Source organism: Brassica oleracea, chromosome C3 (genome assembly GCF_000695525.1).
Source record: "Brassica oleracea var. oleracea cultivar TO1000 chromosome C3, BOL, whole genome shotgun sequence".
Lineage (NCBI taxonomy): Eukaryota > Viridiplantae > Streptophyta > Magnoliopsida > Brassicales > Brassicaceae > Brassica > Brassica oleracea.
The window spans coordinates 7,430,892-7,442,083 of record NC_027750.1 but is presented as its reverse complement, the minus strand read 5'-3'; the positions used below and the strand labels follow the sequence as shown (position 1 = coordinate 7,442,083).

The 11,192-nt window shown below is 37.7% G+C and overlaps 2 protein-coding genes across 2 annotated transcripts; one reads left to right on the top strand and one right to left on the bottom strand.

Moving 5' to 3' along the window:
* Positions 1-1,710: 1,710 nt before the first annotated feature.
* LOC106332087 (small RNA degrading nuclease 2-like) lies at positions 1,711-3,566 on the top strand. Its single transcript, XM_013770559.1, has 7 exons — positions 1,711-1,887; positions 1,969-2,049; positions 2,163-2,435; positions 2,539-2,658; positions 2,753-2,822; positions 2,897-3,132; positions 3,229-3,566. The coding sequence occupies exons 1-7, from the start codon at positions 1,738-1,740 to the stop codon at positions 3,346-3,348; spliced, it is 1,050 nt and encodes a 349-aa protein (XP_013626013.1). The 5' UTR covers positions 1,711-1,737; the 3' UTR covers positions 3,349-3,566.
* Positions 3,567-5,693: 2,127 nt separating this feature from the next.
* On the bottom strand, positions 5,694-9,255 carry LOC106336460 (autophagy-related protein 18f-like). Its single transcript, XM_013775297.1, has 7 exons — positions 8,734-9,255; positions 7,999-8,421; positions 7,542-7,922; positions 7,240-7,467; positions 6,440-7,159; positions 6,176-6,345; positions 5,694-6,108 (listed from the first exon to the last, which is right to left on the bottom strand). Exons 1-7 carry the CDS (start codon positions 8,920-8,922, stop codon positions 5,937-5,939), a joined length of 2,283 nt encoding a protein of 760 aa, XP_013630751.1. The 5' UTR covers positions 8,923-9,255; the 3' UTR covers positions 5,694-5,936.
* Between the last annotated feature and the right edge of the window lie 1,937 nt (positions 9,256-11,192).

Sequence of the window (11,192 nt, the reverse complement as noted above, 5' to 3'; positions counted from 1 at the left end):
ATGCTAAGATGTTCATGAATCAAAGGGCATTCGTAACAATATTTAATAAACATGAAAATCTAACGCAAAAAAAGTACAACAATGACCTGATAAAAGAAAATAAAGCTGACAGAAAAACAATTACAATAATGCAATGAAATAAAAAGGAATATAATATAATGAATAAGATACTCCCTCCGTTTCAATATAAATGATGTTTTAGAAGGTTTGTTTTGTTTCAATTTACATGAAGTTTTGAGATTTTAAGGAAGTTTTGAGATTTTAAGATTAACTTTAACTTTATTGAAAACTGTTCAACCAATTAGATTTTACCGTCTTTTTTATAATTGGTTAACTGATTTTAAAATTATATCTTTAAAATATTTTTCTAGGAAAATATAATTTTCTTAATCTTTGTGTACTATTACAAAACATCAAGTATTATGAAACGGAGAGAGTAATTGAGTAGGTTTTTTCAATGTTAATTGAGTAGGATTATAACCCCCAAAAAGTAGCTTTATAGGAATCAACAACTCTCCATGTGTGTAGTTGCAAGATTTACTCGAATGACATTGACAAATACTGTTTGCTCGAATCAATGAATCTATCGTTTCCAAAGAGCATCTCCCGATTAGTTTTTCATGTGGTTAGGGTCTTAATACCGGTGTTTAAATTTATTAATGAAAAAGTTGACAAAAAGATTCCACTGTATAGTCTGTATTATTCCAAAGCCCATCCCGAAACGAGCGTGTCAACAGTCGCGTTTCTGACCAAAAAGTAATGCAACAATATTGTTCCATGTTTACGGACCTATTCTTGTAGAGGTGTCAATTGGGCGGGCTGACCATGGGCTAGCCCAGTCCAATTCATTTTGGACGGGCTATGGACGTGTCCAATTAATAAATGGTCCAACTGGACAAAAGACCAATTGGTACATGGTCCAATTGGGCAAAGACTAAATGGACAATGGGTGTCCATGGACTTCCTAAAACATGTTTATGAGTTTAACAAAAGAAAACATAACTTTGCAATTTAACCCAAAACAATAGTTTTATCGTTAAAGTAAAAAAATTTACGATTTTGACGGAAAACATAATTTCACAATTTTGATGGAAAAATGTATTTCATTAGTTTGGCGGGAAAACGCAATTTCTCGGTTTGGGCGGGAAAACGCAATTTTTCGGTTTCGGTGGGAAATCGCAATTTTTCGGTTTTGGCGGGAAATCGCAATTTCTCGGTTTGGGCGGGAAAACGCAATTTCTCGGTTTCGGTGGGAAATCGCAATTTTTCGGTTTTGGCGGAGAAACACAATTTTCGGTTTTGGCGGGAAAACACAATTTTTCGGTTTCGGTGGAAAAGCGTAATTTCTCGGTTTTTGCGGGAAAACGTAATTTTCGGTTTTGGCGGGAAAAAGAATTTCTGGTTTTGGCGGGAAAACGTAATTTCTCGGTTTCGACTGAAAAATGAAAATTCTCGAATTTGAAAGAAAAACATAGTTTTACATTTTTGACAGAGAAAAAAATATTTTTATAATTTTGGAAAGTAAACATAATTTCAAAATTTTAGAAATAAGATCTTGACTAATAATTATAAATTTTATTGGGTGTCCATGGACATGCCCATTTGGACATGGTCTCTATTGGTTTTGGACATTTGTTTGGACCATTGTTATGGACCACCCATTAGTGCCCAAAAGTGAAATGGTCCAACTGGTCATGCCCATTTGGACCATGGACGGACCATTTGACAGCTATACGTATGGGTTTGTCAGGGGAGCACGGAACATGGAATGAATTTCTAAAATTTTACGACCCAAGAAGCGCAGATATATGCTTTGATCCCAATTCACGACCAGACCCTGCCTTGATCCAGTTCCTTACTTCAATCAACAAGAAAGACGATTCCAGGGTACAATTGTTTATTCAAATTACTCCTTTTTTTTGTTGTGTGGACCGACTTGAAATTGTTTTTCTTTTTCTTTGTTTCCAGAAATTGGCTTTGCTTTTGAATCCCAGCCGTCCCCAGGTTTGCGACTACTCATACAAATACCCGAACGAGACAGCTGAGCAGGTTTGTTGTCTTCTTTGTTCTGGAGTTTTTTTTTTTTTCCTTTTTTGAATTCGTTTTCATCAACTCTCTCTCTCTCTCTCTCTCTCTCTCTCTCTATTTATATTTACTTGCAGAGATTAGTTCGAAAGACTCTTACACATGACGAGTACCCATTCGACTTTTTGATCCCGTATAACTCCAAGGACTGGGTCCTTACGGGGATCATAGGGAGCCCACTTCGTGTACCTATTAGCCGTTTCGCACCAATTATTTCCTATTCTTTCCGCTCAGGGAAGCCTTTTGATATTACCAAAACCGAGATGATTGCCGTTTGTTGCGAGAAGGTTCTCTGTCTAGATAACACTGAAGCTGCTGTTAGAGTTGCTGCTGTTGACCGCAATCTCAAGGTTTCTTCAGTTTTTTTTTTTTTTTTTTAATTATTATTATTCTTGAGAATCCTTTCCTTCCTCTAATCAGATAGTACTAATAATAATTCATCAAATCAACTAGGTGATTCTTGATGTGCTTGTCGAACCAAATCAGCCTGTTATCAACTACAGGACTAGCATTACCGGACTCGATTCTCGTGTTCTTCATTTATCAAATGCTACTCCTTTGTCAGATATACAGGTAGGTAGTAGACTTTTTTCCAGTTTTTTGTTAGTTTTTTTCGTTTTTTTTTTTTTTTGCCGGTCATCATCATCTTGTGTATCATTTTGCTCAGGAAAAATTGCTGGGATTATTACCCACGGGAACTATAATGGTCGGTCACCTTTTGAACAAGGATCTCAAAGGTACAATACATCTTTCTTCTCTTCTTTTCCACCTTTTATTAGTGTGTACTGACTTGTGACTTTACTCAAATCAGCTTTAAAGATGGATCATGCAAGAGTTATCGATACCTCTCTACTGTTCAAGTATGATATCTCTCCTTGTATCGGAAAGCTTCCAAGGCCCTCTTTAGATCATCTGTGCAAGTCTGTTTTGGGATACGAAATACCGAAATCTCGTGGCAGATGTGTTCATGAAGCTGTAGCTTCAATGAAACTTGTGCTTGCTATATTGGAGCATGGAGCACACACCTCTGTTCCACTACCTGATGAGGTAAAGGCTGTGGAAATTCTTTTTTTCTTTTTCTAATTACATCTAAATTTCAATGCAAAAGACCGAACATAATTCTCTCTCTATCTATCCATGCAGATGTTGAAAACTGATGTGTCAGGACTCTTGTCAATGAAGAAGAATGTTCTTTCTAAGCGACCCATGAGAAACAATGCGTCCCCACCCTGGTGTAAACCATCGTGGAAGTCAGCCTTGTGAGAGCCAACTTTCGCAAAGTGAAGAATAAACTCATAAGAGAACCGTGAAAAGAGCCATCCTGGCAGATAGCCTATCGGAATGCTCTTGCCCTTTTACTATCTCCTAATTTGCAAATGTGTCTAAACGTGCTAGTATTAATGTTCTTCTTAACTTAGTTATTAGCTACTGGTAATTAAAACGTGAAAAATGATTATCCTAAGAAGTTCTACTTGATCGTATTTTTCTTTCAAGAACATGTGGTCTCACAGCAGAATTGGTCATGGCGGTGGTACTTTCTTTGTTGGATATTTCTTCAATTGTTATTTCCCGGGATGAGGAAAACAGAATCTTTTGCTGTTTGTCACATTAAGCCAATGCGAATAGGAAAGGAATGTTGGAATTAAAGAATTTGTTTACTCACATGTTTCGAAAAAAATGTACGTTTTGGAGATTTTCTCACGATATGCATGTTGAAGAAAGGGGCCATGCCATATTGCCATATGCCAAAGATCATTTCAAACGCTTTATTATTATTATCAAATACCTTGATAGGAATCTTTCGTTTTTCTTCCATTAAAAACTGTTTTTTTTAACAACCAACAAAAATGCATAATCAAGCTTGAGTTCTTGAAACCAGCTCATGATCTTGAGTTTCAAACTTAAGATCTACGATGGTTTCTTTCCGACGGATATGATTAGGAGTGGAAGTTCAGATACACGTTTGGGTTCGCATCGGTATTTCAAATTTTCAAGTATCTCGGTATAGGAGTACAGAATCCGTTCGGGTATTCATGTACTTCAGATTGATTATTTTTAGTTCGGATTCGTTATTTCGAATCAGATTCGGATATTTAGATATTTTAAAAAATAATTAAATTCTTTATTTCTTAAGTTTCTTGTATTTAAAAATATAACTTATATTTTTAATAGATTAAATGAATAATAGATTTGGAGATAACATTTTAAAAATAAAAAACATTAATTCGGTTGTTTTTTAATTTTAGATGTAATTTTGTTAATGCATGAAACAAAAATCTTGACATGCATTTTAGGTGAGTTTCAAATTATTTTGTCCATAATTATATGTATCTTATATGATTTCAAAGTATGCATAGTATCAATATAAATATTTAAATAAAATGAGATAAGTAAACAAGAAAAAATAAGGTTAATTATACATATGTTTGGTTATCTGTGGATATCCGTTTGGGTTCGGATATCCACTCTCCTAATTTAATATCAGTTTGCCTATTTTATTAATTCGGTTTGGAATTTTCTGTTCTTGGTTCAGGTACGGATTAGATATCGGATAATATTCCCACGCCTATATATGATGTAGTCATCTATATCAACCTCAATCTACAGAAAAACCAAAAACAACTCTCAGTACGAAACCAATATTGAACAAATTGACATTTTCAACGTAAATTGAGTAGGTCTACAACCCCAAGAAGTATCTTTATAGGAATCAACAACTCTTGTTGCACAAAAAAAAAAAGGAATCAACAACTCTTAGTGTGTGTAGTTGCAATATTCACTCGAATAACATTGACAAATACCTTTTGCTCGAAGCAATGAATCTATCCTGTCCAAAGAACATCTCCCAGTTAGTTTTTCATGTGGTTAGGGTTTTAATACCGGTGTCTAAATTTATTAATGAAAAAGTTGACAAAGATTCTACTGTATAGTCTGTACTATTCCAAACCCCATCCCGAGACGAGCGTGCCAACAGTCGCGTTTCTGACCAAAAAGTAACGCAACAATATTGCTCCATGTTTACGGACCTATTCTTGCGTACTGGCGCATTAGACAATCATTTTAAGAAGATTAACCTTCCTTAACACTCATTTAGGCAGCTTAAACCGTTGATAAACAAACATGTCCGCCTAGCTTCTATGTCATTTTGAAAATCTGCAATTCTGTTCTTTAAAAATAATTCATTGTACCATTCCTTGGGCGTAATCAGGGCCGGTTTAGGAGGGAGGGCAAACAGTGCATCCGGCCGGGACCCACCCTAAAACTAATAAAATTTAACTATAAAAGGGTCTGCCAATTATTTTTTTAACAAGGGCCCATAATTTTTTTTATCATCTATAATTCATACAGAAAAAACATTGTCCTTGGACCCAACGAAAAGTTAAGCCGGCCCTGGACGTATCAGTAAAACTCTTAGGTTACCTACCTAATAAAATCTAATAAGTCACATGCATACAATTGAAAGAAGATTATTCTCCAAAATTGAGTTAAATTGCATAATATAATGTAGATTTTCTCTAAAACATGTTTTGAACACATTTGTAAGTGGTAGAAACTTTTCTTTATGTTCAAACTTGTTCCAGTGTGCAGTAAACAGTGTAGGGCATCCGTAACAAAAAGAAAAGTATATTCCTATTTACATCTAAACAATATGTCAATTTTTTTTTCTTTTCCTTTTTCTATACAATTTTTCCACAGTTATGTTTGGTCTTTCTGTATGTTGAACTTTTTTTTTTTGCTAAAATCTGTATGTTGAACTTGAAGCTGAATTTGTGGTGAAATAAATAAACGAATAACAACATCACCTTCTATTCCAACTCCTTTGCAATACCTTCATTATCTCCAGGCGTGCTTTAGGTCTCTTCTTCTGATATCGAGCTCCCTTCTTCAGACCTCACGCTCTCTTCTTCTGATCTCAAGTTCTCTTCCTTGCCATGTACAACTCCGAACTCGGTCTCTGTTCCATGACCCTCTAGAGGAGTCACCTGATCACCTTGTGTAGTGTTCCTTGAACTCTGGAATGATCTGTGGCATAGTGTTAGCGTCAAGAGAAAATAGTAGTAGTGAGAGTAAGTAGATTCCAGAAACTCACTCTCTCATCACTTGTTGGGGTTTTGAAGACTGGAGATAACCCCACACTGGAACCAAACCTCTTGTCCTTGCTTCAACCGTTCTTGTTTGGATTCCTTCAATCTCCATCTCCCCTCCTCCACCGCCATTACTCTCTTCATCCACATCCAACACCCACTCTTTAAACCTAAACTGTTTTGTGCAAAACACAAAGAATTAGACACATCCACACACAACACATTAAGATCATTATCTCTCTCAAGAAACAAAAGGAAGAGAGTTTTACATTTCTCCTTCCCCATAATGGTAACTGAGTTGGCTCATACATTTGCAGTTCTGCTTCAGACATGTACATCTGATGCTTATCCTCCACACGAGCCTTTCCTCTCTTAGTAACTTTCCAAGACTCATCAGCACTCTGCTTCCTAACGATCTCCGGAAACACTTTACTCTTAGAATCCGAACTTGCCCCACCTCCATATACATCACTGTGTTGATCTTGCATCTCTCTTCTAGATTGGTTCTGGATCATGGACCACCTTCTTATTGGCTCAACCGCCACTTTCCCTTCAGTCTCTGAACCAGACTCAAAATCAAACCCTGCCATCTCATGACCACCATCCCCAACCTGATTTGCCTTTAACGCATACTGAGTCATACATCCAGAAGGAGCAAACACCAGAAGATTCCTCTTTAAGCTATTATCAGAAGCAGGAGAAGAGCCATAGAGGAGGTTGTTCTTATTCTGTTCAACGGAGTAACAGAAAGCTGATGCGGTTGCACCAGGAAGAGAGCCTCCAACCATTCCAGCTGCTGCAGCTGCAGCACCGCTCATTGTTCCCATCCATCCGCTGATGTTTCCACTTCTTATCCTATTAACCGCTGATAGAGGAATAGGAGCGTTTACTTCTCCGTCGGGATTAATCTCAAACAGATGACTTGTCCCTCTTGAAGAGCTAATGGCTATCAAACTGCTGTCATTGCTGAAACTGATGTCTTGAATCACCTGAAATAGAAACCTCCTTCAGATTAATCCTAATCCTAATCAATAGGTAAGGTCTAATCTCAAACTGATGTCTTACTTACCGCATTAGTAAATCCACGCTGGAGTCTGAACAGATGCACAAAAGACGCATCACTACTTGCACTTGTAGAGGCTCTCGGCATTATCCTGAAGACATTAATATTGTGTCCCTGAATGGAAGCAGTCACCAAAAGCATGCCGCTTGGATCAAAGCTCAAAGCTGAAATAGGACTCTTGTGTGCCTTAAACTGCGTTATAACGCTTTTGCTTATAATATCTTTGATTATAACCTGCATACACACCACAACATATATAAAGCACAGATCAATGTAATATTAAATAGAGGAGGATTTGGAGTATATACCATTCCTACGCTATCTGCGTCTACCACATTGTCATTAGCAACACCAATGCCTTTCAAACCAGGAATATACGGATTAGGCAGAACCTCCGAGCAGTACCTAGAGAACGACTTGTACCCTTTGTCACCAAGAGTCACGATCCCAGAAGCGATCTGCCTGCTAGATTCTCTTGCAAACTGCGCAACACTCGGTGACGATGACAGTGTGATGAGTTCCGGATTGAAAAGCGTGGAAGTTGAGTCAGCGACACGGCTTCCGCTATAAGCAATCCACCGTGGACCAACGGCGAGAGGACCGTATCCAACACCCAAGGAGCCATAGGCTATTGAGTTAGTGACAATCATGTACTCCTTCACCAATGTCTTAGCGTCAAAACAATGTATCTAACAAAGTTCAATGGCACTTGTTAGTTACAAATCACAAAAAACAGAATCAGACAGAATAGGACAAAACTCGAACCTGAGATGCTTGTAGGACAGCAACAATCCGAGAACTACACCTAACGGTATAGATAACAGACCGGAACCTCAACGTATGGACATAAGACTGAGACTTTAACGAGTACACATGCACGTTCGTAGGAACCACTACGGCTTCGCTTCCAGGGCTGTCGGAAACGCTCTGCTCTTCCCAAGAACTGTCACCACAGACAGCCAAAAGCGGACGGCTCTCGGAGAACCTATCGTCAAACTCCTCCGATGTTATAGGGTTTGGTAGCATTTGCATGAATGACGCTTGTCCATCGTGGGAAGAGACAATAACATGAACGTTATCCGTTTCTTCAACATCCCAAATTTGGAAACCGGAGTGAAACGCAAGTAAGAGAACTCTCCGTGTGTCGCCGTCTTCTTTCTCCAGCTTATCAAAACCCGCCCATAGTACCTAAATAAAAAATCCAACTTTTCAATAAAACAGAACACTCCACAACCTTATAAAGGTTCGATCTTTTTAAAGCTTTTAAAACAAATGAAACAAACCCATTATAGAAAGCTCCTAACTTTGACAAACATCACAGGTAAAGTTCCAATTTTTGCATCAAAAAAAAAGTACCAAGATTTCGAGAAAGCAAAATAGCCCACAACCTAAAAGGTCCAATCTTTTAAAAGCTTTTAAAACAAATGAAGCAAACCCATTATATAACTTTGGATAACAACACAGATAAAGTTGCTTAATTTGCAATTTATTTTTTTTAACCTGATCGTGAAGAGATTCAACGTCACGGTTAACGGCGGAAGAAGCGGCGGATGCGGCGGAGCGAGCGACGGTGGAGGCGCCAGAGGAAATGACACGAAACAGAGCACGGAACGAGGTCCGAGCTGATCGAGACACAACTCCTCCGTCGGAAGTTGTCGGCTTCGGAGAAACGTCGCCGTTTTTCCTCATAACTCGTTACCCTTGTCCAATTCAATATCTATACGCCTGAGATTGCTTCCAATTTTCTGATTTTTGTGAAGATTAAAGCTTTGATCAAAGCAAAGAAATTGAATTTTTGAAAAACCCTGAGGAAAGAATCAGCGATCGAACTGTGAGTAGTTAAGCTGAATCGTTAAGGAAGCAGAAATTTTGTGTTTTTTTAATGGAAAATTGAGAAAGAAAATGAAATTGAGAAACCCAGAAAGAAAAGGATTTAGCGTGTCCGGATGGAGGAATCAAATTAGGAAACGTTTAGGAACAAGAAAGGGGAAAATATTTTAGGAGAAGAGACCAAACCTCTTTCTATTTTCATTTAATTGGTTTTTTCTTCTTCTTTTTTTTTAAAAAAAATGAAAAACCCAATATCAAGAGGATTAACATGTCTTTTACGTATCGTCTTTGTATTTACTACAGAGAGGGACAGCGACTCTCACCTTGCACGTCTCTTTCCCTGTTATTTATTTATATAGAATTAATAATTGTTAAATGTTTGTTATACCAATAATTAAACCAAACAAACCTTCCATATATTCATTGAAACTCAACAGAGACTTTTGGTGTTTATGTTTTGTTGGTTTAACCGAGTCTGAACCAAGTTAGCTTATTTTTAAATTCATCATTTCATTCTACCCTAAATGCTAACCCAATCAAAATCCACCAAAGCTGCTACGACGTGGGCTATTCTTTTTATTATTTTATTTTCCGTGACGTGCGCTAGTCTTACATGAAGAATTTCATTACTTTACTTTTTCTATTTCTATATTTTAAACTAGTTGTATGGGTTAAATATTTAAGATTCACAACTCGGTTTAAAGATAATTACGTATTAGATGTATCTTAATGTAGAGAAATACAAGTGTCTCTGGTTCAAGTATCTGGCATGAAGAGAAAGAGGAAATCTCTTCCGAATAGGCGTTACTCTCTGTGTTTTGGTTTGATTTCCACAACTTCAAGTCACTTATATCAGAGCTGTGTTTTACCTCAAAAGATATTGCGGAAATGATCCACAAGGTTACTCTTGGTCTGGCTTCCCTCTAACTTTCTCATTCTTGAGCTTGTTGTTTTCTTTTTTTAAACTTGAGTTGATGTCTTTCACACAATGTCTCTAGTCATTCTCTTAATTTTACGTTTTAGAAGTATTCTTATGTAAAGAGGTTTGGGGTCGTATGGGAATGAAGGGAAGGAAGAAATCTCTGTCTTGTGTCTAAGCCATGATTGCATATGGTTGGTTTTCGCAATCTCAAGCCATATATGTATAGTTGTGTGTACCAAAAAGATATTTGTCATTGCCCCTGCCTACTGTTTGCGATTCTTCTCCATTCAAATTCAATGCGAAACAACGATTAAACAAGAACGTAGGGAACAATAAATTACATCATTTGACATAAGAAGTCACTAAAAACTACATGAAGCAAATATAATATCACATAAAAATTCATCACTTGGAAGCAATATATGTAATAATGTAACTATTTTCGTTAGCTTAAAGAAAGAAAGAAAACTAAACATAAGCTCTCTCATATGATCATTTCCTAAGGAACGCCATCAATTGCAGAATGTTGTCATCTTTTCCAGAATTTTATGAGCAGCTGACAACGGATTTATTTTATTTATAAGTATTCTTGTCCTTTCATGACTCATTTTGAAGTATACGAGCTGACAACGGATTTATTTTGAAGTATACGTATTTAAGACCATGATTAACCCGAGGCACACCGGACACCACATGGCCTCCACCTCTCTCAGCGCAAATACATCCTTGACCTGCTCCATAAACACGATATGATCAATGCGAAACCGGTAAGCACCCCTATGGCGTCGTCGACAAAGCTTACGCTCAAAACCGGCACACCGCTAACCAACCCCACAAAATATCGCCAGCTCATTGGAGGTCTGCAATATCTTCAGTTCACACGTCTGGACATTGCCTTTGCAGTCAACCGGCTATCTCCGTTTATGCACTGTCCGACAGAAGATCACTGGCAAGCCGCCAAAAGAGTGTTAAGATACCTTGCAGGTACCCCTACTCATGTAGTCTACTACAGCGCCAACAACAAACCTCTTCTGCAAGCGTACTCAGACGCTGATTGGGCTGGGGATGCCGATGACTACGTCTCAACAAACTCTTACATAGTATACCTTGGGAAACATCCCATTTCATGGAGCTCCAAGAAACAAAATGGAGTCGCGCGTTCCTCTACCGAGGCCGAGTATAGGGCTGTTGCAAACGCTGCGGCTGA

Coding starts and splice junctions, on each gene's coding strand:
- LOC106336460 (XM_013775297.1), bottom strand. CDS start 8,922: ATGAGGAAAAACGGCGACGTTTCTCCGAAGCCGACAACTTCCGACGGA. Junction 6,346..6,439: donor CATTATGGGGAAGGAGAAAT/GTAAAACTCTCT, acceptor TGCACAAAACAG/TTTAGGTTTAAAGAGTGGGT. Junction 6,109..6,175: donor CCCCAACAAGTGATGAGAGA/GTGAGTTTCTGG, acceptor ACTATGCCACAG/ATCATTCCAGAGTTCAAGGA.
- LOC106332087 (XM_013770559.1), top strand. CDS start 1,738: ATGGGTTTGTCAGGGGAGCACGGAACATGGAATGAATTTCTAAAATTT. Junction 2,050..2,162: donor CGAACGAGACAGCTGAGCAG/GTTTGTTGTCTT, acceptor ATTTACTTGCAG/AGATTAGTTCGAAAGACTCT. Junction 3,133..3,228: donor CTGTTCCACTACCTGATGAG/GTAAAGGCTGTG, acceptor CTATCCATGCAG/ATGTTGAAAACTGATGTGTC.